Source organism: Lepisma saccharinum, chromosome 1 (assembly GCF_977018435.1).
Source record: "Lepisma saccharinum chromosome 1, izLepSacc3.1, whole genome shotgun sequence".
Classification (NCBI taxonomy): Eukaryota; Metazoa; Arthropoda; class Insecta; order Zygentoma; family Lepismatidae; genus Lepisma; species Lepisma saccharinum.
Window position 1 is genome coordinate 203,126,870 of NC_139229.1, and position 24,952 is coordinate 203,151,821.

At 37.9% G+C, this 24,952-nt stretch overlaps 1 protein-coding gene across 1 annotated transcript in view; it reads left to right on the forward strand.

Annotated features, from left to right (window-relative positions):
- Window positions 1-24,952, forward strand: part of LOC145991261 (protein odr-4 homolog) — a 40,334-nt gene that overhangs the window by 3,922 nt on the left and 11,460 nt on the right. The window contains exons 2-5 of the mRNA XM_083127230.1: window positions 6,302-6,475; window positions 15,581-15,786; window positions 16,586-16,760; window positions 19,008-19,220. Coding sequence (XP_082983356.1) covers window positions 6,302-6,475; window positions 15,581-15,786; window positions 16,586-16,760; window positions 19,008-19,220 — 768 coding nt within the window. The remainder of the gene's footprint in view (window positions 1-6,301; window positions 6,476-15,580; window positions 15,787-16,585; window positions 16,761-19,007; window positions 19,221-24,952) is intronic.

Below are 24,952 nucleotides of genomic sequence, written 5' to 3' on the forward strand. Positions count from 1 at the left end.
AAACATGTTTTTCATACAAATTCACTGGGATTACTCACAACACAAAATTCGTTATACAAGGGTTGGATAAAAAGTAATGGCAACACTGATATAATTTGTACTTGATTTTATTGGCAGAGGGGCACATGTTACATTCCTTCAATGTAATCGCCCCCCATCTGTACGACCTTCTGCCACATGTATGGATGGCATCTTACACCGTCAGCCCGTCCATCTCTGTCGATGTCCCGCAGTGACCACCCTATAGCACGTATGATGGCTTCACGCATGTCGTAGTGCTTCCCGCGCAGTGGTTCCTTCATTTTGGCAAAAAGGTCGTAATCACACGGACTCATATCGGGTGAATACGGCGGATGTTCTAGTACCTCCCACTGTCAGTTATGCAGGAGCGCCGTCACAGTCTTCGCAGTGTGACACCTTGCATTGTCATGCAGGATGATGGGAGACCGTGCCAGAAGGTGCAGTAGTTGGCTGCATTGACCGTCTGCCTGGGAGGTACAGTATGGTGCAGGATGACCCCCTGGCTGTCGTAAGCAACAATAAACATCACTTTCACACCACCTTGTGCAGGGTGTATGTTCGTTAGGCAAGGAGAACCAGGATGTTTCCATTCATTGGACTGCCACTTCAAGCATGTTGTGACAACTGAGCCCAGGTTTCATCCATAGTGATGATCCTTCCCAGGAAGTCCTCACCCTCCCTCTGGTAGCAGTTCAGCAAGTCCTGTGCAAGTACATAGTGATGCCATTGTCTCACCTCAGTGATTTCATGCGGTATCCAACGTGCTGCAATTTTGCGGAACCCAAGAATGTTGTGCAGAATGTGCAGCATTTTTTTATGACACACACCTATCTCCGTGGCTAATTCTCGCGCAGTTCATTTGCGATCCACATGCAGCAGGGCAGCCAGGAGCTCAATGGTGGTGTTGTCCGTTGAGGGTCTTCCAGAACAGGGCGGTCGTGCACGGAATCCCTGCTTTCCCGAAACACTTTCACCCATCACGCCACTGTATGATATGGCTATGTTGCATCACTACACACTTCACGCAGTCCCTGCCAACATTCCTTTGCACTCTGACCACATGCCACTTCAATTTTGATCCACGCACGTTGTTCTACTTACCTAAACATATTGTTAGGGTGCTTGCACTCTCGTCCTCCGCTTCAGAACACTGCTGTTTTTGACTGTATAACATACAGCCGTTCACACTCACTACACTTCCTTGTCTGATATTTCCTTATCAGCCATAAAACACTTGTGGCGCAGTGACTCACCCCTTTCACGTGACAGCAGTGTTGCCACTACTTTGTATCATCCTATGTAAATATAGAAAAATATTACAATAATTTGTTTTAGACAGATTAAATTCTAAATGATTCATTCCACAGAATAACCGCCCATGATTATTAAATATATTACTATGTTCACCAATTTTGTCTCTATCAGCAAATAGTCGATCTTAGACAATAGTAATAATGTCACATTCTCCACACACTAAACCACTCATGAGTAGATTGGCTTTTCACATGACATCCACACTGCATAATCACCCCTAATCTGATGGTGGGTGTATACATGCCTATGCTTAATCCTCCCAGAATGGCCGCAAGTCTCCTGGAATCAAACTCAGTATCCCAGAATGACAAGATTTAGTTTTATATTTTTGTATGCATTTGCTAGTCAAATAAATGTGTTATTGCAAAACATAGAAGTAAACTTCACAAAATCATTTTGAAGGCTACGGTAGTGAAAAATTAATAGGCCTATTACTAATTGTTTAAATATGTATAAGGAAGGAGGAATAGATAGTTTAAACACATTGTTGCACCAAAGCATCTACACAAGAGCGGCAGAGAACCAAAACAAAGATATTGTTGCATCGTAGTGTTGAGTCTTCTTTGTTTCCCTCCACCCAATTTTGCAATATTATATAGGGCATTCCAGCATTGTATGTTTGGCATTGTTTGGCATGTTCTCCTGGGGCAGCCATTTTTGCAACATGGCGCATGGCTTTTTTTGCTCGTGTAGCAGTATACAGAAACCTTAATATCTCAAAAACCATTAAAGATAGAGACCTGAAACAAAATTCATTTTGTAGCTAATGAAGTATACTTCCTATGATATTCAGGTATGTTTTGCTTGAAATTGCATCGTAAGTACTAGGGTCGTGCAAGGTTGACCGGGATTTTCGTACGTAAAAAATTGACGAATAGCCGGATCATGATGAAACGTGCGGGTGACGTAATGTATTCCTTCGCGAGTAACTAGCGCCCGGCATGACGTATTTCGCGCATGCGCAGCAGTTGCAGCGAACATGGCGGCAAGCAGTGTGTGTGTGGCTGTGGAGCAGCGGTGTGTAATCAAATTTCTCGTGAAGGAGAAAGTGAAACCAGCTGAGATTTTCAGACGATTGCAAGCACAGTATGGTGAACAAACGATGTCGCGGACAAGAGTGTACGAATGGTGTGAGCAGTTTCGCGAAGGATGGGAGCTGGTGACAAATGAAGCGCATGGACACATTCGCCCGACTGCAGTCACACCAGTGAATATTGCACGTGTTGAGCAAATGATTCTTGAGAACCGGCGAGTAAGAGTGCGGGATATTGCTGCCGAGGTGAATATCAGTGTCGGTAGTGTTGAGACAATCATTCACGACCACTTACGCTTCCGCAAAATCTGTGCATTGGCTGAATTGGTTATGAATGAAAGGGAAAAGAAAGTGATAGAAAAGGGAGGTGACAAAATGATTCTGTTTTGCAGATATGTGGACAACTGTTTTGGCATATGGAAGGGAACGAAGAGGCAGCTTGACATTTTTGCCAAAGAAATTCAAGATGAAGAAAGAGGGATATTATTGGAACTTGAAATAGAAGAAGAAGACAAGTTAAGCTATCTAGATCTATTGATGAAAAGGAAAAGAGGACAAGAAATTGAAACCGCTTGGCATCAGAAGAAGTGTGCAGCAGGAGTATTCTGCCACAAAAGAAGTGATGTAAGTGAGGTGACAAAAATAAATTTTATAAAGAATATGGAGGACAGAATCAAGAAAATATGCATGAAAGAATGTGAAAAAGAAGGCAAAATAAATAGCCTATGGAAACAGCTGGAAAAGAATGGCTATGAGAAGCAGGATAGACTGGACATAAACAGAAAAAGTAAGAAAACGGGCAGGGGAGAATTGGAAGAGAAAGAAAAAGAGGAGAGAAGGTTTGGAATAAGGAGTATGGGGAAGACCACAGAAAAGATATGCAAAGTGCTTAGGAAAGCGGGAATTAAAACTTACAGGAAGGGAGGGAGAAGCATCTTAGGAATAGCGAGGAATGCTAACAAGAAAAAGGAAAACAGAGAAGAAGAAGAGGAAGGGATTATCTACGAAGTAAAATGTAAAGAATGTCAGAGTGTGTACATAGGAGAAACGAAAAAAAAGGCTGAAAGACAGGTTGAAACAACATAGGGATGATGTACGACTTAAGAGAGAGAGAAATGCAATATTTAAACACACGAGAGAAACAGGACATGACATAGAGTGGGATGAGGCTAAGCAGATAGGAAGGGAGAAGAGAATGCTAGTTAGAAAATGGAAGGAAGCCAAGGAAATAGAGAAGAAAGGTGAAGAAGACACAATGAACTGGAATGGGGGACTGAAGTTAAACAAAGAATGGAAGAAGATGTTGGAAAGAGTGGAAAGGACAAGAGAAAAAGAGGAGAGGAGAAGGAAGAAAAATGAAGGGAAAAGAGCGTGAGATTAAAAAGTTCAACCACATTCTATGGAAGTAATTGTGTTTAGCCTTTTAGGTGAAAGTAAAGTTGGGAAGTGAAAGTCATCTGCTAGAAAGTTCCAAACAACTTTCTAAATAGTCTGGAGGGAGTAATGTTTGTGTATATATATTGCCCTTTTGTTGTATCTGGTTACTTTTGTACTTGATACAGAGTCTGAAGAAGACCTTGCTAGAAGGTTGAAACGTTACGTTAGTTTATTGTTTTTAATAAAATAAATTACTGCCTTGGTCAGCATAATTAGTTTTTCATAATCATGGAAACAAGGCTTAATGGTGTTATAAATGGTACATAGGCATTTTTCCATGGTTCATTTCTATTTGTGTCTGTTAGCACATATTTTGGATATTTATCAATTACTTACTGTATGTTTGCTTGAGAATAATTTTTCACTTCTGTATACGCCCATATGATTCTTCTCTTGCAACCAGCCATTTTTTTTAGTGTCGCGTTTGTTATGAACTGCTGATAGTACTGCATGGGAACACTTTCACTCCTTCAATCTCATTCGATTCTCCCATGCTTAGCCATTTACAATGGAATATCATTTAAATGTGGCAGTAATCGTGTGTAAAATATCTGTGCTGGCAGTCATATATCACTTTATTAGTAAGATAAACTAAACTACATTGTAAACATGGAAATGATGACTATGTTCACTAAGTTTCAATTGCATTGCATCTTTTTTTACTTCACGATCCATAGTTGAGAGCCCACTCGAGTACTCGGCAACAGTGTATACCGTTCGTTTTGCCTGACCAAGCAAATAAGTTCTAAATTCCGTATGCTATCTAGCATCGTCCGTGTGAACTATTTGATGCTCGAGCAAAATTCTTTCACTGTATCTACTACCATCTAGGTCAGTGCTTCTCAACCTTCCTGAGCCTACGACCCAGTAAATTAATTTAAAAGTCAGTGCCCTGATTCCAACAATTTTACTCGTAAATAGCTTTCAAATTTGTTTAACTTTATACATTAATTAATATTAATCCTCAAAATTGAATATTAATAAATAAATAAATCATGGTATAATTATTACTTCAATTATGTCTAGGTTTGTTGACAAATATAAAATTCAGTTTGAATAGTTGACTTCTAGATCTAATGGAATCTTTTAGTTTCCTCTGGAAAGTATTATTAAATTAATTGGGGAAGTGCTGATTTTTGTTGGCATGTTCCAGTTCAGCAGAATATTTCCACTTCAATACAAGTATTTGTTAATGAAAAGGTGCTGTGCAAACTAGAACGACCGTGGATCCTGTCTGCCAACCTCCAAATTTGTAGGCGGGAAGCAGTATCCCTGTTTGATGGCTCACCACCACTGCCGTGAAGGCATTTTCTATTATCGCTGTCAAACTCGAAACTATAAGCCATCTTTTCAGATGGTTACCATCCCTTCCAGCCAAACTTGGTAACAACCCCATGGTTGAAATTCAATTTGGAGGCTGCATGAGTTACAGTCCCCTCTCAGCGACTTTGATTTCTCATCAGCACTGGCGAGAAATAATTCCATGTACATTTCATAAATTAAATAGCAATCCCCAGGCCAGGATTTGAACCCAGAAACTTGACTGGCAAGAGGTGACATCATGAAAGTAGGTAACTTAAACTAGCTCATTGGCAAATACATAATTGTTTGCTAATGCATTTTCATTTCCTTAAAATGTAATGCAAGCAGTCATGAAGTGTATAATTCTGGGATGCACTTGACCCCTTAGAAGGTCATAGGATATGTAGTGGTTTGCCTTAGGTCCAATGAGTCTGTCAGAGCATAAAGAGAACTTATAAATTTTACCATACTTTTATTGTGACTCAGTGAACTTTAACCAACTTTATAAATGCTAGTTATTTATATGCATGTAAAAAAAAAATCTTGATTTTTAATGCAAAATTCAAAATTACAAAGTAGGCGCCACTATTCATATGTCAAGGCACAAACCTGAAATTGGCAGGAGGAACATGAAGGTTAAAGAAAATCAATGTTGATATATATGGAGCAGTTGATCCACTGTATCCCCTCACGAATTATGTTTAATTTTTTTTAATCAACAGATTTCGATGAATTACATAATATGAAATTTGTTCAAGCATAGGGAAATCAAATAACAGAGATATTTGATTCCAAAGTATGGCTCACGTAACTTAAAACCATTTGCATGCACACTAAAATAGTGAAAGAACACGTCGAAAATAACTGTGAGTCCCAAACATAACAAACCTTACCTAACGACATGAAAGTATAGTCAGCTGTTGTGGAATGTTGTGTTTGGTGCTATATTCACTTGCGTGAAGCCTTCGGGCTGTTCTGCTTCAAGGTAAGGTCACACACTAAGGTAACAGATTTACTTTACTTCACAATAATGCATTTCCGTGAGCTAAAAATAACTAAAAATGTTCATAAACAGCAAAATCTTCATAAACCATCCAGAATTTTTCACTTTTCTTGAGGGGGTACAGAGGGTCAAGGGTATCAAAAATATTTGTGCTTTCAAGTGTGTGGGAAATGAATTTTCTTTTCCCTCAGATTACTCCTCTACATGATTATGCAGTACATATTGCACGAACACCTAAACCTGTAAGTGATGAGGATGGAGAAGATTCAAAGTCCATTGTAGAAGATTCCAATGCAAAGGTTAAAAGGGAGATAGAGTCGCTGGAAGATGTTGAAGAAATTTGGGTAGCTGATCATGCACAACATGTAAGTATTGTAGAAGTCAGAATATTCTTTGATAGGAAGTCAGTATTTTAATTTGTTGTAGTGCCTTTTACCACAATTCTTTCAGATGTAATGAACATTTAATCTTCAAGATATACACAATGTAACATGTTCACAGTATGTAGGCACACTATTAAAGGTACTTATTTTTTTATTACCGTTGTTTGGTGTTTTGAGTGACGAATACAAGTGTTCATTTTGAAAATTTACTTGTCAACAATTCTGTCAATTACAACAACAATTATTATCTTATAACTATCATCATGGTATTATTATATATATGCAAATTCAAATCTGAAGTACAAAGTATTGAGAAGCACTTAAATAATTCTTGTAGTGGCCATTGCCATAGTATTTTATAATAATTGGTTAATTTAAGGTTAGAAATTTTATTTTTATATGTGCTGAATATAGTGTTCTGGTTGGGGAGGGTGTCATCCCTTCAGTTAGCATAATTTTCATAAAGCATCCGTTCCCCAACCTGTTCCCAGGGCTTCAACGAACTCCTCCCACCTACGAATTTCTACTTCAAGCATTGACTGAACAACAACTGGAAGAATTTCCTGCCAAAATGTGTAAATGTATGTATGGATTGTACTATCTGTTTTCGGAAACTTTATCTGAAGAGATTATATCATTTCTTGTACATAGCTAGGTTGGTCAGTTTATTTTTTGGTTCGACTTTAAAAATTAACAACATGGACACATGCTGTTCCATGGATTTACGTATATCTATTTATTACGTAACCTGAATTGCCTGTCCTCTTAAAATCCAGGTGTTTCTAAGAGCTGACCGATTCCCTAACCAACAAAACACTTTACACTACTTTTACCTAGCATGCACCTACGACCCATACGGCTGGCTTAATGATGCTGCACAGAGATATATTTTATGTGCAATTTATTTACACTCCACTTCTCCATATATACAATGTTCCATTACAGCTCCAGTACAGATATGCTCCAGGTTGTCTTTTCCTCTATTACAGAAGAATGCCCTTTTCAGAACTTCGCTGTAAGGACACACTATTTAGCATAGCGCTTACCCTGGTATCCCACTTTATCACACAAGAGTCCCTACGCAGTCCTCTCATTAAGTGCTGTACATGTAAGTCAAGCTACGAATGCACTATGTAGCATTGCACTACCCCACCCAAACAGTTTATCATGCAGGAGTCCCTACATATGGCTCTCATAAGTGCAAACTAGCTGCTCATCACTCTCCCACAGTATGCTGTAATTGACTTCAACTCGACATCATCTGAACCTCAAAGAACCTGTCGGTGTATTTCTATCTGTATGTGTCTCTCGAATGAGTCGGAACTAGATATTTATGCCTCCACCAAAGCCCTGCCATTGGGGGAAAACTAACCGTTGAATTCCCCAGCTACTGAGCAAGAAGCAACTGTGGAAGAACATTTACAAGCATACAAAATGTTATGCATAAATTTTCCTATTTCACAGCTGTGTGCATTAAAAACCACACAGCAACACACACACACACATGCAATATATAATTATGCATAGATAGAGGCACATATTTTTGGTAAATAAAAAAACAAATTTCGGTACATAAACAGAGTCAATTTTGAGTTCAAAAGCAGTAAATAATACAAAATTACACTGTTATAGTGATGAAAAGTGGTATATAAAATGACATATTGGTTTTAAAATTGTGAATATGATTTAAAAACTGCACTTACTACACAAAATAAACATATGGGTAATTCCGCGGTCACTTCCGTTACATTCAGAGAAGATAAAATTATTTGAAATGTGATTTCACAATAATTTACTACTTTTACCTCAGTTTAAAAATCTCCTTAGCTTAATTAAAATTATAATTCAACTTTCTCACTCAAATTTGATCAATGTTATTAAAAAAAAGGGCCGATAATTTTTTGCGCAGGTGATGAAGTTGACCATGCGCAGGAGCGAAAAATAGCCAAGGTATGTACTTGTTTATCAATCATCAAAATTTCTTCTCCTATCATTTTCTTGTTTTTTAAAAAAATATCAGCCCTTTTTTTTACATGATTTTTGAAAAATAAATAAATAAAATGGTCACTTGCATTACACAAAATGTGACAGTAATATATGAAAAGTGAACTTGCAATTTTATTCCTGTTCTGTTTTTACAGTGAAAAATATAACTTTGTGTCAACTTAGATATAGTGTCTTGGAACTGAAAACCATTTTGAGGTATTAAAAATACTCATGTGTAAAGAGAGAAAAAATAAAATAATAGTCACTTACCTTACAGTAAATGGTCACTTACGTTACCAGTCCAAATTAGGAAGAGGGTATTAGTGTGTGAGTAATAAAAAAACTCAAAAATAAGTGACTGTGGAATTACCCCAGGGTAATTCCATACAAAAAGGGACAAAATAAACAATTTTTGAAAATACTTCTAGTGAAATATTATCTGTATGGGTAAATAGTATACTATCTATAGTCATTTGGCAACAGTGTAAAATTACCCAGCATTCCGTACTGTTCAGATGGCAGCTATGATAAGTTCCCTGTTAAGTAGCTGCTGGTTTCCAAGAGAATTTCTTTATCACGTAATGTTTTTTTTTTTTTCATTTGAATACATGATGATATTTAGTACTTAGGTTTTACCAAGTTAATTCATAGCTAATTTGCTTCAAAATTTAGTGATGTGCTAAATATAATATTTATTGGATGTTATCTCATTTAGCAGGTTTTTGTAGGACATCATGTATAATTTGATTAAATGGCCACTAAACCTAGTCACGGAGCAACGAGTGGTGTATTTTGGCTGCTTGTTGCAGTGGTTCTCAACCTTTGAGAGACCACAGCCCAGTAAATTTATTTCTTACAAGTTGATGCCCTGAACCCAAAACTTTCACTCATAAATACATTTCTGATCTTTAAAGTTTATATGGAAATTAATATGCACCCTTAATTAATATTAATATATCAACTATGGCATAATCATAATCATACATAATCAATTATGTATAGACATGCTGTCAAATATAAAATTACATTTAAATTAGTCATCAACCCCTTAGTGCAACGGACCTTTTACAGCCCAGTGGTTGAAAAACACTGGCACTAAAACTGAAGCAGAGGCAATAGCATTACTTTATTAAACTACAGAGGCCCATTCATGATTATAAAAGGAACCTTCTATCAAAACAATTTCATGATAATCTACTAACAGTTGGGCTGAAAAGTTCGTAGACTAACATAGTAAAAAATATTTTTTTGACAAAATTCGATTTTATTATTCAATATAGTTGCCTTCGAGGGCGATAGAACGATTATAGCGGTCATACAATTTTTCGATGCCATTTTTATAGTACGATTTCTCTTTAGCCTCAAAATAGGCCTCAGTTTCGGCGATTACCTCTTCATCAGTGCTAAATTTCTTTCCAGCGAGCATTCTTTTAAGGTCTGCAAACAGGAAAAAGTCACTGGGGGCCAGATCTGGAGAATATGGTGGATGGGGAAGCAATTCGTAGTCTAATTCATATAATTTTGCCATCGTTTTCATTGATTTGTGACACGGTGCATTGTCTTGATGAAACAGCACTTTTTTCTTCTTCAAATGGGGCAGTTTTTTCGTGATTTCATCCTTTAAACGCTCCAACAACGCAATGCAATAATCGCTGTTGATGGTCTGGCCCTTTTTGAGGTAATCGATGAATATAATACCATGCGCATCCCAGAATACTGATGCCATAACCTTGCCAGCCGACTGTTGCGTCTTTCCACGCTTTGGATTCGGTTCATCACGTGCAGTCCACTCGGCTGACTGTCGATTGGACTCTGGAGTGTAGTTATGGAGCCATGTTTCATCCATTGTAATATATAAACGGAAAAATTCATGTTTATTACGGTTGAATATCGCTAAACATTGCTCCGAATCATCAAAACGTTGTTGCTTTTGATCGATTGTGAGCACGCGCGGCACCCATTTTGCACACAGCTTTCGCATGTTCAAATATTCATGCACAATATGTCCAACACGTTCCTTTGATATTTTTAAAGTCTCAGCTATCTCGATCAATTTCACTTTACGATCATTTAAAATTATTTTGTGGACTTTTTTGATGTTTTCGTCGGTAACAGCCTCTTTGGGGCGTCCACTGCGTGCATCGCCTTCAATGCTCATTTTGCCTCGTTTAAATTTAGCAAACCACTTCTCAACGGTTGATTTTCCTGGTGCAGAGTCCGAATAATGTTTATCAAGCCAAGCCTTGGCTTCAACAGTATTTTTTTTCGCCAAAAAGCAATGCTTTATTAACACACGAAATTCTTTTTTATCCATTTTTTCACAATAACAAAAGCTGCTTCACTCACAATGCTATATCTCACGAACTAATTATCCGGCAGCTGTGAAATTTATACACGTATCTTTTGAGGTTAGTACTAAGTAAAAATCACATGGATTTAATTCTAGTAACGCCATCTATGAGTCAGCCTACGAACTTTTCAGCCCAACTGTTAAAGTAAAAGTGTGACCTTATTTTTTAAATATTAATTACATTAATGTAGATGGCTCATTATATCATTTTAAACAGTAATTATTTTGTAAAACAAGTCACTTAAGTTGCAAAAGTACTGGTCACTTACATTACAAAAATACTGGTCACTTACATTCCACAAGTTCAGCTTACCGTTACAAGATATTAGTTGCTGGCAATAAGCTGCTAATTTGTTTTCAGCACTCACTTACAGCCTAGTAAGAGATAATAAATTTTTAGCTAAATATTTTCATTGCTATTATCAGAACAGTAACTTTTTTTTTGGTCACTTACGTTACAAGCTAATCTACCTACAGAAACCTGCTAAATTAGATAACTTCCAATAAATATTATATTTAGCACATCACTAAATTTTGAAGCAAATTAGCTATCAATTAACTTGGTAAAGCCTAAATACTAAATATCATTATGTATTCAAATGAAAAAAAAAACATTACCTGACAAAGAAATTCTCTTGGAAACCAGCAGTCACTTTACAGGAAACTTTTCATAGCTGCCATCTGGAAAGTAGGGAATGCTGGGTAATTTTACACTGTTGCTAAATAACTATACTATTTACCCATACAGTTAACATTTCACTAGGTGTATTTTCAAAAATTGTTTATTTTGTCCCTTTCTGTATAGAATTACCCACATCCCTTCTAATAACACATTTATGTCGTTACCAGAATATTAAGTTTATTTCTGTGTAAAGGGGTCCATGTTTGCTTCTGAAATATTTACAGCAGAATTAATCAATTTTCTGTGAATTGCATAACTCAGGATAATTCTGCACTCAGAAAGTGTTGCGTCGGTAAATAAACTCTAAATTTCGTGTTTAAGAGACTTATTTCACATTTTGCAGTTCATTTCGCATTATTTCGTGACAAAACAGGGTAGGAAAATGCAGCATACACCTTTCAGAAACATGAAAAAGTAACTTTACAATGTGTTATTTCACATTTCGTGTTTTTCTCAAAAACAAAATATGCATGCCTCTATGCATAGAGGATGCTAATATTTGTTTTTATTGAATAACTAATAATTAATTTCAATGTTAATTTTTAACCTCAAGTTAAAGAGTTCATTATTTTACTCAGATCCTCATCAACAAGCTTGTTTTAATGTAATTTATTTTAGTGTTTTCTACGTATTGTCCCACTTTGTCTCCATTTGTTTCAAGCAAGAACTAGAAAGAAAAGTTTAGTGGACTGATGGACCTGCCAAAGAAGTAATGCAACATCAATTTTCTATCGCATTCTCTTTCTTGTTGGGAGACAAAAGAGAGATCTCAAACAACCTGTCACTGTGTCGTAAACTACTAACTATACATAGATAACATTTAATGAATTTTTAAGACTTTAAAACTTTTGATTGAAGCAGCATAAAATATCTATTTTTGTCTCTCTATGGGGAAAGAGGGAAAGTTTGGTGAACTGAAATTCATTTGAAATAACAAACGTACATAATTTCATGGTGTGTCTCTCTCTCTCTCTCCTGCCCCCTCCCTTCCTCCCTTGGAAGAAACTGGATATTCTAATAGCATTAAACCTACTAGCTACTCATAACTTAACAAAATGCAAAATAACTACCAGCAGTAGCAACAACATGTTAAAACTATGCTTCACTACAACAAATCTACATGACTTAAAAACAACAGAAAACCTTCATATTAAACACAATATTGATGAACAATACAGATCTTTTTACTTTCTCGCAGGTGTACATAAGGTCACCTGCAAAAGCTTGGTGTAAGCAGAAGCGACTCCAAGGTCATAGTTCTTCCCCTTTATTTCCTACCCTATTATAGCATTGCTAACCCTAAGCCTCTGTTGGAACTAAACATTCCATATTTGTGAACACACGGTTTAATTTCTTACCTAAAAAAAAAGTAACAAAATCGACTAATACTTTTATGATGTGTTCAATGCTAACACATCAGTGTGAAATGTTAATATATTTTTGAACCGTTGTTAAGAGGCTTCTGTCTCATTACGTGCACAAGTAAGCTAAATAGCATGACTATGAACTATTTCGTAGAGTTTGCAATTTTTGTCGGACACCCGCAGTCAGGAAGGCAAAAGCAATTTCCTTCCCACTTACAGCTGGCCTTCATCTTGCATCACCTTACCAACTGAGCAAAATGTGGAAAATCAACATAAATTCACAAGGGGTAGGTTACAATCACAGGCAGAGAATCGTGTCTCTCTTCAGTAGCAGAGAATTAGCACAGTCAAAAAGAAAACCCAGAAATATTCTTAGAAAAGCTCAACCTTGCCTCCAGATTTTCTGAACACTTTATCCTCTCATAGAGGATGCAGGATGAAACAAATACATTGAAATATTCTGTGAGAACTTTGGAAAATCTCACAAGTGGGACTGTCTCCACTTTTCCTCAATGCACACTTGTTCAATTTCCTTCTCACTTGTAAGTCATTTTATCAGCAAATCACATTTAACCCAATGATGCCAATTAAGTACATTAAGGCGAGGAGGGACAATTGCACACTAGTTGTGCATTTATTGCAATATCGTCGGATTGGGCACTGCTATTTAAAGAAGGGTTTTGTATATAAGAGAGTATGAATTTCTCTCCATGTTGCAAGTGGAAACTGTTTTTCAAGTTGATTTGTAAGCTAGACACAATGTTCGAAAAATATGATTAATAAGTATTTACAGAATCCCATGTATTCCTTATGGGAAATCAACCTCAACTTCAAGTTATGGCTAATCAAATGGGAGTTTCGACTTTTCCTGCTACTATGACATAGTTCAACGTGTCCTTGTCCATCCATGTACTTTTTTACGTCATTGGATGTTTGATATTCCCGAGAGAACGAATAAAATAATGGTCCCATAAACCTAATGCATTTCTCCATACGGCCATCCTGGCAGTGTTGCCAAACCTGATGTGCATAAAAGAGATACATTTCACCATTAATAGAGCTAAAGATGACTTTCAAGGAGCTAGATTAACGAAGGCTGCATAAAGTGCCTCCTAAAGTAATTTTAGGTGTCAGAGGGGTGGGGGTGCTGCTATTACTGTTAGCTTTAAAGTGATGGCAATTTATTCTTAGTTTTCAACGCCTAGATTTGGCGGCATCACCCATCTCAATAATTCAATGATGTTCATATGAAATCGAAAATAAAGGATTTCCAGACAATAATATTGTCATCTTCACCTTAGCCACGTATATATATATATACGTATATAAAAATACCTGGGGAAGAAACAGGGGGTGGGTGAAATAGCCTATATATGAATATCACGTCACATGCAAAATGTAAACTCACGGCAAAGGTTGGTCTTTATGGGCCGGAGGCAGTGGTGGGTGGCATCATGGTGTGGCAGAGGGTGGGTGCCACAGTTCACAGTTAAACGAGTGCACGAAAGAGCCAGATCTGGCTCCAAAAGAGCGAAGTTGGCAACAGTGATCGGCAGCTTCTCCAGCGAGAAAGACCATGGGGAAATTGTCCCTCCTCGCCTTATATAATTTGATCATTGAACTAAAGGCTGTTTGGCGAAAGAACGAACTTGAAAATTCTATTTTTGTCTTTTCCGTTGAAAGCCAGGGAGGGCCACATGAACCCTTGAACCAATCAACTTTGTCCAGTTGCTGTGGTGAGGGGAAATTCTCGTGGTATTCTGTGTTGCCAAATTTTTCGTTTTGAGTCGTTTTCGAAACAGGTGGCACCCTTAACAAGGTCAAGCATGGCAAAGCAAAATGGTTGCTGCCGCATAGCAAGTGAATGTGTCTCAGATTCCCTGCCTCTCCCTGAAATGTGAGCGAAGGGAGGATGTTGACAGCTAAAGGTGCTGTGTACGACTGGACAAAAATCAGGTGTGTAACAACCAGTAGCAACACTGCTTTTGCCTACTTGAATTGGTTGCAGAAAGACTAGGCTTCCTGAAGTGCATTCTTTGGCTGGTCAGGCTTTAATTATTTAGTAATCCACAACACATTGACAGATAATAGTCTGGAAGGCATTTTTTTCATATCTATAGGGACACTTCAGATCTAACCCTTTAAGAAAAATGCATTTTGTATGTAATTTTTTTTTTAAATTTTCACATGAGATGAGAAATGAAGATAAATTCATGAAAAGGCTACTCCATATCTTATACCATGAGAAGCAGCTTGAAGCAATGATAATTCAGAACTACAGAGAAGTGTGTCAAATACAGGTTGTACGAGATAAAAGTATACCTTTTTGTTGGGACACACTGTATATGCAAATATCAATTTCTTTATTTTGGAAATGTTGACATTATACTTCTTTGTACAGTTAATTCCCATCTATCTCTTAATCTTTGTCTAAATTGATTTCATGTAAAAAAAAAAAAAAGCATTTTCAAGCCTGAGACAGAAGTTAGCTAAATAATGGACTTTTTCCTATACATGCTTTCTGCACATTGCAAATAGTTTGCGTAGTCAGATGTTAATATTTGTATTTGTATATTTTTTTTATTTTAATGTCAGTTTTCTATCTCTCAAGATGAATCGTGACAATGAGTATGAATTTTTAATTGATAAATTGGTGAGAGTGGCAGTCTTTCAACATTGTTGAAAATTTGTAAATATCTTTTCAGGTAACCAGAATGCTGCCAGGTGGGATGTGGGTTCTTGGAGTGTTCACAGTCGGTAAAGGAGATGTATTTGTAGATCCATCAAATGTGGGACGTTACAGAAGTTTGCTGAATTGCATTCATAAAGTGCTGGGGAAAAATAAGTATATTTTTGGAAATGGACCATCTTCGGAAAAACTAGTCCTTCATATGTGCAATGTAACTAATAAGTAAGTATGCAGTGATTTATCCACACACACACCCAAGACCCCACTAAAATTTTCAAAAACATTCAAATTATTGCCATTTTGGCTCTAAATTTACTCCTAAATATGAACTTGCACCTTTCAGATGAAAAATTCTGAATAAACCACTGTGCATGTCAAATCTTCATTGTTGTTGAAGAATTTGCTGGATTTCATTCCTATAACATTAACTCACACACACAAACTAAAGATTGTAAAGTTTAGAACCAATCTAAAGGTATATGTCTAGACAGTAGTATTTACATCATATAACAGAATATAAATTAATTGTTTCAGCCATTGCTATCACAGCAAACCACAATTTGTTTGTAGAAAAATTCAGGTAACATATGGCATCACTCAAGTTTAATGTCAAAATCAGGAATAAAGTAATATTTACTTTTGTGATTGTGTCATTTCTATTCAGTATTGGTTTCTTGTGTGATGAAAGACTACTTACATACAGTATGTATACATGTAAAGATTTAAATCAATCAATGAATAGCAGTGGGTGACATGTGTCACATATGTGCCTAACAGGAGGGTTAAAATAAAACTCAAGATCAGCATGCTAAAGTTGCCATGTAGTATTAATTACATGTTTTAATGTTATGTGGAGAAATGTTCAAGCATTAATATTGACAGCCATTGGTTAGGAATGTTGCTTTTATTTGAATGTGTTGTTGTTTCAGTCTTACATTACACAGTTTATTAATTACGTAACTTTTAATGGAATTTATGTGGTGGCTGACATTTCTTTTCCTTTCTCCGTGCCGTGGAATAGATTAGTTTGCAAGTCTCTCGAACTGGACAACCTTTTAAGTTCATTTCGCCCAGTTGACTGGAAGTTTCAGCCAAACCCGACAAGATGGAATCAAGTGGAATGCAGATACACTCTGGATGTTCTAATTCCATTAACTCCCGAGAGATCCGTGCAGTCCATCAAGAAACAACTTCAGGTAAGTTTAGTGATAACCCCAAACTTAGATATTCTTAATACGGAGAAATTAGTACTCACTTTATCTGCGAAACTGTTTTTTCTACTTCGTTCTATTAATTTCAATAGCCACTGCCACCATCCTCGTTGGAACTTGCTGTACTGTTGCTTGGCGTGCGTCTTTTGTTTCTAGATCTCCGGCTGCCGCTAGGTGTGCTGTTGTTAACTGTGCATCTGGGTCTGTGTCGTCTGCTATTTCCGGGCGGTAACTGTTGTAGTAGGGGAATCCAAGTGTGGTGTGCTTGTCCGCTATCGATGTTTAGCTCGTGCGGGAAGTGCATTATGGCATGCTTTTCCTTGATTTTGGTGTCTACGAGCGTGTGGGCAGTGTGTTTGACTTGAACCTTTTGAATTTTAAGGCTATTGTATTAGATATGTTTAGCAAGACCAATAGTGAGTTGGGTTTTTTTCGCATCTGTTAGGTGCTGTTTGATTCTTTCATTGACAAATCTGATGGACCTTCCAATGTAATGTGCCTTGCATTCACACTCTGCATCGTATACACCTGGGTTATCAAAGGGGGAGAGGAAGAACTGTTTGTGTTTGTTCAGTTTATCAGCTATTTTGGAATTGGGTTTGTGCACTACTTTGATGCCATATGGGAGAAGGGCTTTCTTTGGATATGCGGTTGGAAGTGGTGGGATGGTAGGGGAAGGCAAACCATTTATATTGGCCACCTAAGGTTGATTGTGGCTGAGTTGCTTGCGGATGGGTTGATTGTGGTTGGTTAGGGTGTCTGACCTGTATTTCCACTTTACTGCACCAAGTGGAAAGTTGTGCTTTTGTGTAGCCATATTTCAGCGCTATTTCAGTGATGGTGGCTATCTCCTCTCGTAGATCCTCTTCTCTGCAACAGTTGGAGAAGGCTCTTCGATAAAAGTTCAGCCACACATTAGCTTTTTGCTTGGGGGGTGATGGCTAGAGAGAGCATGTATGTACTGGTTGCCTGCCAGTTTTCTGTAGACAGTGGATTTGTTAAGTGCACGGCTGATGGTGATGTCCAGGAAGTTGATTTTACCATGTTTTTCTTGTTCTACGGTGAAGTTGAGCCTGGGGTGGATGCTATTTAGCTTGTTCACTAGAAGGTTGAGTTCTGTCTTTTTGTAAACGACTAGTGTGTCGTCCGCGAACCTTCCATATCAGATGTACGTATCGTAGTTCTGGAGTGTGGAGTATCTCTTTTTCAGCCAGGTGCATGTTGATGTTGGCTAAAGGAGCTGATAGCGGATTCCCCCATCGCAAGGCCCTCGGATTGATTGTAGAATTTATCCTCAAACTGAAAGTAGTTGTGTTTTAGACAAACTTCCAACAGCCTGGTTGTCTCTTGTACCTCACGAGCAGGGATTCTGTTTGTTGTCAGCTTTCTTTCAACTGAACGCAGCGCTAGGTGTATAGGGATTGAAATGTACATATCTACTATATCAATGCTGGCTAATTTTGCACTGTCAGCTTGCACTATTGAAGTCACCAGATTTTTAGCATCGACACTGTTGCGGAACACATATGTTAGTTTGTGCTTGAACTGAGATATTTTGTTTTTTAGCCAGTTTGTTAGGTGGACTTTGGGGTGATTGAAGCCAGGTATTATAAGGCACTTGGGGATTCCAGGTTTATGAGTTTTGGGAATACCATAGGCAATGGCAGGTGAAGGGTGGGGGGTTGAAAAGGAATTTGTGGTCTTGTTTACTGAGAATGACACTAGATTTCACTGCATTTTTGTATTGTACTTGTCTGTGGGGTCCTTTGTGATAACACTGTACGAGTCTCTGTTTAGTTTGTCTTTTACTTTGAATAATCGCCCTTGTGCATAATTACAAACTGGTTCGTTTTGTCAGATTTTAGACACCAAATTTCATTGGTGTTCAGCCATTTGCCAAACTCGGAGAGGACAGAAGAGATTTGTTGGTGCACTGGATTAGGTTTCATGGTTTCACTGCTGGTCATTACTTTTTGAAAAATTCCGGCTGCTGACGTTCTGATGTTAATAGATCAAAGAAGAAAAAACAGTTTCACGGATAAAGTGAGTACTAATTTCTCTGTATTTATATACTACCATGTCTCTCTTTTCCCAATTATGAATTAGATATTCTGTTACAATTTTAATGTAAATGATCCATAAATTTAATTTGGTGTTTCTGACTTGATTAAATAAAATAAATCAACCTTTTTAAAACAAATTTTATTAAACCTTGTATGTTATTGTTTACAGGAACTCTTGAATCTTATGTACGAACAAGTGATATCTGCAAGGTACCTGATTGAAGGAGAGTATCGAGATCTTGATGACTACCTTTTCTCAGGCAAAGAGGGAAAAGGGAAACGCATTTCAAAACTTATATCAAACAGAAGCCCACCATTACCATTACCGTCAGACCTGGAAGATGATCCTAAAGTTACAGCAATAGATCTGCTTGTATCAGAGGCAAGTATGGATGTATCTACATATGTACTTTTTGTTTCCTAAAACAGGTAATAAAGTATAACATATATTATAGCAGCCCTGTTTGTGAAAAGAGAGCTCTTGCGTGCACATGAGCAACTCGGTTTAAAAACAAAAACAAAAAAACACCCGTATTCTGCACCTTCAATGGTGCTATGATTAATGAATGGTTGTTGATGTGGGGTGTAATTAGTAGGAGCAAAGAGAGGAATTTCCCAAACAAAAATAAGGAGAAAGGAAAGGCATTTAAATAATTCAAATTTGTAAAATACTTTTCGTATTATCTATATTTAACCTTGTTATTGTTCCTTGTTTTTAAGGAAGTTTTTATTTATAGAGAAAAGGGAGAAGTAAAGCAGCAAAATTAGGGTTTTGAACATTAAAAAAGAATTAAAAATAGGCCAAGCAAAACTTTTAATTTGTTGAGGATGAACTACACTTCAATTTGATATACTGAGTTGTATTACTTTCAACACGACCACTCTCCCGAGTAAAGTACTGATGGCGCAATGGTAGTGTCATCACCTTGTAATCAAGGGGTCCCGGGTTCAATACCCGGTGGAGGCACAAGTGGTTTGTATCCCACTTTAAACTGTAGGTCCAGTCCCAGTTAGCCTTACTGTGCATAAAGTGGACTTAAAACACCAAATCAACCAACCAACCGAGTAAAGTACGAGCTGGATATTACAACCTTAATGTCTGGTCACCGGTCGTACATTCCCAACCTGATGCGGTGTTTTAAATGCCAGCATTTTGGACATACCCAGCCCTCCTGCAAAGCAACCACTGCCATCTGTGGCAAGTGCAGTGAGGCCGATCTTGGTATTTTGCCCTGTCCTTCAGGGTCTAAATGTGTCAACTGTAAGGGCAAACACCCAGTCTGGCATCATGACTGCCCTGCTTACCAACAAGAGAAGAAAATTCGAGAGATGGTTGTGGCAGAAAAGCATTTACACTACCTTGCCAGTGCCTTTTTCAACTACCACTGCAAATGCTGTAAACCGACAGAGTGTAGATGTCCAAACCAGCGAAGACTCAACTCAGACACCTCGGCTTCCTGAAGTGTCTCGTCCTTCTGTGAGCAAACCTGTATAAACTCTTCGTGCCTCTGCAAAGAAACTGTCACCAGTAAAGTATACGAGAGAACATTTTCTGAAATCTCATAGTTCTTTAGTCAGGGTAACTCCTACCATCCTAAAACTAAAGAATTATAATACTTACAGCTATGGCTTCTTGTCTTCAATGGAACCTTAACAGTTTCCACACACATATTGAGGAACTACTAATATATGAATTTGACCCTGCCATCATTTGTTTCCAAGATACAATTTTGCTCAAACCAACCTGCAGTGCGAAACAGATACACCCTTTACCATACAAATAAGCTTCCTGAGGGTCGTTGTGCACACGGTGGTGTCGCAATGGGTGTTTGGAATTCCATCCACTTGACGCCAATCTTTCTCACTACCTCCTTGCAAACTGTTGCTGTGCAGGTTCATCTACCACCAGTGGCATGGCGTGACTTTTTAAAAAGTGTTACCGGCTATCAGTACGACATTTATGCTTGCTAGACGTTATTACAACCCCCCACTCTTCGTTAAGAAAACATTTCTTTGAGCTAGATATTTGTTCATTTCGTTCTTGTTTTGTAATCAGCACAGTGATTTAGCCACAAACACTCCTAGAAAGAACTACCACTCATGAGACAGTTACCATGAAAATGCAATGAATAGTGGTAGCATAGAATAGTTATGGTGGTAGAGCCTTGTCAATTCTTCATGTCTCCGTTTCTTTGCAATGAGCTGCAAAGGGGAAGAAGAAGAACCACACTTTTCTCGGGTCAGTTTGACGTTTGTGTGGTGAGCACTGAGCAGACGACAGAACTCTGCTCCTTCGTAGAAGGGAAACCCAGCTGTACGTACTACTGTTGCTAACTTAGTATTTTGGAGCAAGGTTTGTCCAAATCACGAATCACACCAAGGAACTATATTTTCATCTATTACCTAACTGGTTTCAGTTGTAGTTTAATCCAGTCTTGGCTCTGCAGTCTACCTCTAGTTGCTTCGCAGAAATTGTATTCCTATTTAGGCGGGATTTAGCTCTTTTCTGTCAATCCGATGTGACAACACTGGCTGCTCCGGTGGGTCTGAACGGCAACAGGGCCCCTTAACCGGTATATGAATAACCCCATGAAGTCCTTCCCTGCTCTTTCCTTGCATTGGCGCCCTCTTCTCCCTTGTTGCCTCTTCAGGGTAGCGGAACGGCCTCCCTCTTCGCTTCTGTCGGCTGCAGAAAAAATGTCCTAGGCAATATCTACTCGACGGCAACGGGGTTCATTAACGTATTTAACAATGTTGTCATTTTATTGAAACAACTTTTTAATTCTTTACATTTTGCTGTTACCTGTGGTAACACCGGCTACATGCACGCCACGCCTCTGTCTACCACAGCTAATAACCGTGTGTTGCGTATATATCATGAGGAAGAAGCAATTCTCTTTTGAAGACCTCCTTTCCATGTGCAAACAGCTTCCTTCTCCTGTGGTTCTTTTGGGCGATTTCAATTCTTACCATTGTGTGGGACTCTGTCCGTTCAGAACCCCAGGGTTAGACTGTAGATCAATTCCATAAGGCATCATGTTTAGCGTTGTTAAATGATGGAACTCCCACATATTTCAGTCCATCTTCAGGCTCGTACTCTGCTTTGGATTTATCCCTTTGCAGTCCCAGCCTTGCTTATACCATCTCTTGCAGCATTCACACTGATAGTAGGGTGACTTTTTCTAGAAAATGTGCCTAGAACTGAATATCGTAGGAATGTCACCGCCACAAGCGGAAACACAATTTTTCTGAAAGAGGTCATCATGGAGAGTTAAAAAAGTGATGTTGCCAACTTTGCAACCTGGGATGGTGGTCGCCATATTGGAATCAAAATGGCAGCAGGCCAAATACACTTTGCTTACTATTTTTCATGATAGAATTGTTACTATGCTACTCAGATTTCCAAAACTGGTGCCATTTGAAAGATAAAGCTCCAAGGAAGTATAAAATTACCATCAAACTAAGTTTCCTTCTTATCCCTTGAATGTAGAAACATAAAACTTTTAAATATATGTATTTTTCTTTCTCTCGAAATTGTATTTTGTCTCATTACATGGTAAATATCGATCAGATCAAAAATATGGTAAGCGTAAAGAGTAAAGTACAGCTTCTTGTTTTGTAAAGTTTATGTTTTATAATAAAATACATTTCTGCCTTGGTCAGCATATTGAGTTTTTCTGGTTGAAGCGTAACAACAAGATTTCGCCTGTGTGTGGCACCGGTGGTCATCCACCTTCGTGAGAAAATTGTGGAGCTACAAATCAGTAGCATAACCCAGTCACAGAAAACCTACAACATCGACTGGGGGTTCGTCGTGCTCACCACACTTCACTTCATTACTGGTTGGGTGATTCCCACCTTGCCAGGTGGGAGTGCGGCAGGTAGTTAGGCCCTGGCCCTCACAGGATGTTGTGCCACAGGTTATGTTGTTATTAGGATTCCATAACTTGAGTGATTGTGATACTGTAAGTCATATTAGAGTATATACAACAAGTTAGGGGGACAAGTTTTTTAGAACAACTTCCTCCTACCCAAGATGTGTTTAGACTGCACATAACACAAGCCAATTATCAAACTCTTATTTGGAGAAATGCTCTTAATCCAAATCCAATTAAGCACACTGGACAAAAAAAAAATAGACCCCAAAAGGAGATCAGTTGATTGTCCTTCCCTTGGAGCAAATGATAGCAGCACTTCGCTGTGGCATGGACTCGACAAGTCTGTGGTTGTAGGTTACATCCAGTGCAAACCACTAAATCATCAGCTGGTCACGAAGTTCGGCGAGGTTCTGTAGATGTCTATTTCTCTGCATGACCCGTTGTTCCAAATGGTCCCACAGATCCTCAATAGGATTGGGATCTGGAGACTTTGCTGTGCCTGAAGATTCATTTTGAACACATGTAGATGATTTTAATTTATATTTCTGTGAAAAAATAAAATAAAAAAAATAAAAAATTGTATGCAACAAAGATTCCGGAAGAAATTAAAGTAAACATTGCATTATGTTCTTATTTCAATTTCTTATTTAATAATTTGTAGGCCAATTACCAGAAATAAAACAATAATAGTACATACTTAAATTTTATTGAAAGCACTTGTTCATTCTATTTGAAATATATATTTAAAAGCACTAGCTTTCCAAGATTGTTTTTTGCAGTTGAGGAAACTATATTTTTATTTGCGAGAAGCATGGATTTATTGTAACAACTCTCTTAATAAACTTTTTAGAACATCTACCTTCAAAGTGTCATTACTGTCTGCCATATTTATTTCAACAAAGCAGTCAGATCAGAAAATATCCTGAGAGTGTGCATATTTCAGATTCACTTGTAGCTATATGGTACCTTGCTTAACTTTGGAATAGAAAATTGGTAACTTCACTTTTTGAACACCCCTCGCACATCAATTTAAAGTAATAACATCTAAAAAACTGCAAACCTTATGAATGAAACATATATTCAAATGTACATGAAAATTATTTGTCTTCTTAGTTATATCTTGGTAAACTGAACAGGAGAGTCTGAAATGTCAAGTGTAAAATCTGCATTATAATACAACACCGACAAATATGTTTTGATTCATAACTTCGGAACTAAGAAAGATAACATCATCCAACAACTTGCAGCATAATCATGAGAAACTGCACTTTACTCTTTACCATAACCATATTTTCGATCTGATTGATATTTACCATGTTATAAGAAAAGATACTATTTTCAGAGCAAGATAAATACATGTATTTAAAAGTTTTTGTTTCTATATTCAAGGGATAACAAGAAAACTTAATTTGATGGTAATTTTATACTTCTTTGGAGCTTTCTCTTTCAAATGGCACCAGTTTTGGAAATCTGATTAGCATAGTAAATGATTCTATCATGAGAAATAGTAAACAAAGTGTATTTGACCTGCTGCCATTTTGAATTCGATGTGGCGACCACCATCCCAGGTTGTGAAGTTGGCAACATCACTTTTTTTACTCTCCTTGAAGACCTCTTTCAGAAAAATAGTGTTCCAACTTGTGGCGGTGCGTCCCCGATGGCGCAGTGGTAGCGTCGTCGCCTTGTAATCAAGGGGTCTCGGATTCGATACCCGGTGGAGGCACAAGTGGTTCGGATCCCACTTTAAACTGTAGGTCCAGTCCCAATTAGCCTTACTGTGCATAAAGTGGACTTAAAAACAATAAATCAATCAAACCAACTTGTGGCGGTGACGTTCCCACGAGGTGACAAGTTTTGGCCAGCTTGTCACCCTACTATGATCTCTGTGAGAATGATTATTGGCAAGAAGGCATGCTGCGTCTTCTCTGTCTTGCCTGTCTTCTCTGACAAAGCAAGCTTCGCCGAAAGCTGTTTGAACTAAAGTACATCACATCCAGGAGGTTGCATCCACTCCTCTGAGTGCTGAGTACACCAAATCAAGACATAGTGAATATTCTGGCAATGCAGTTTTCTGATGCTTCCAGCTTGGACAATTACAAACCACGTTTCCGTCGTGAGAAGGAACGAGAGGTATGACGTGCTCTGGCTTTCAGAAGTCATAACACAGAGCCCTACAACTCTCCATTCACTGAATGGGAGTTGATCAGGCACTTCGAGATTGTAAGAATACAGCTCC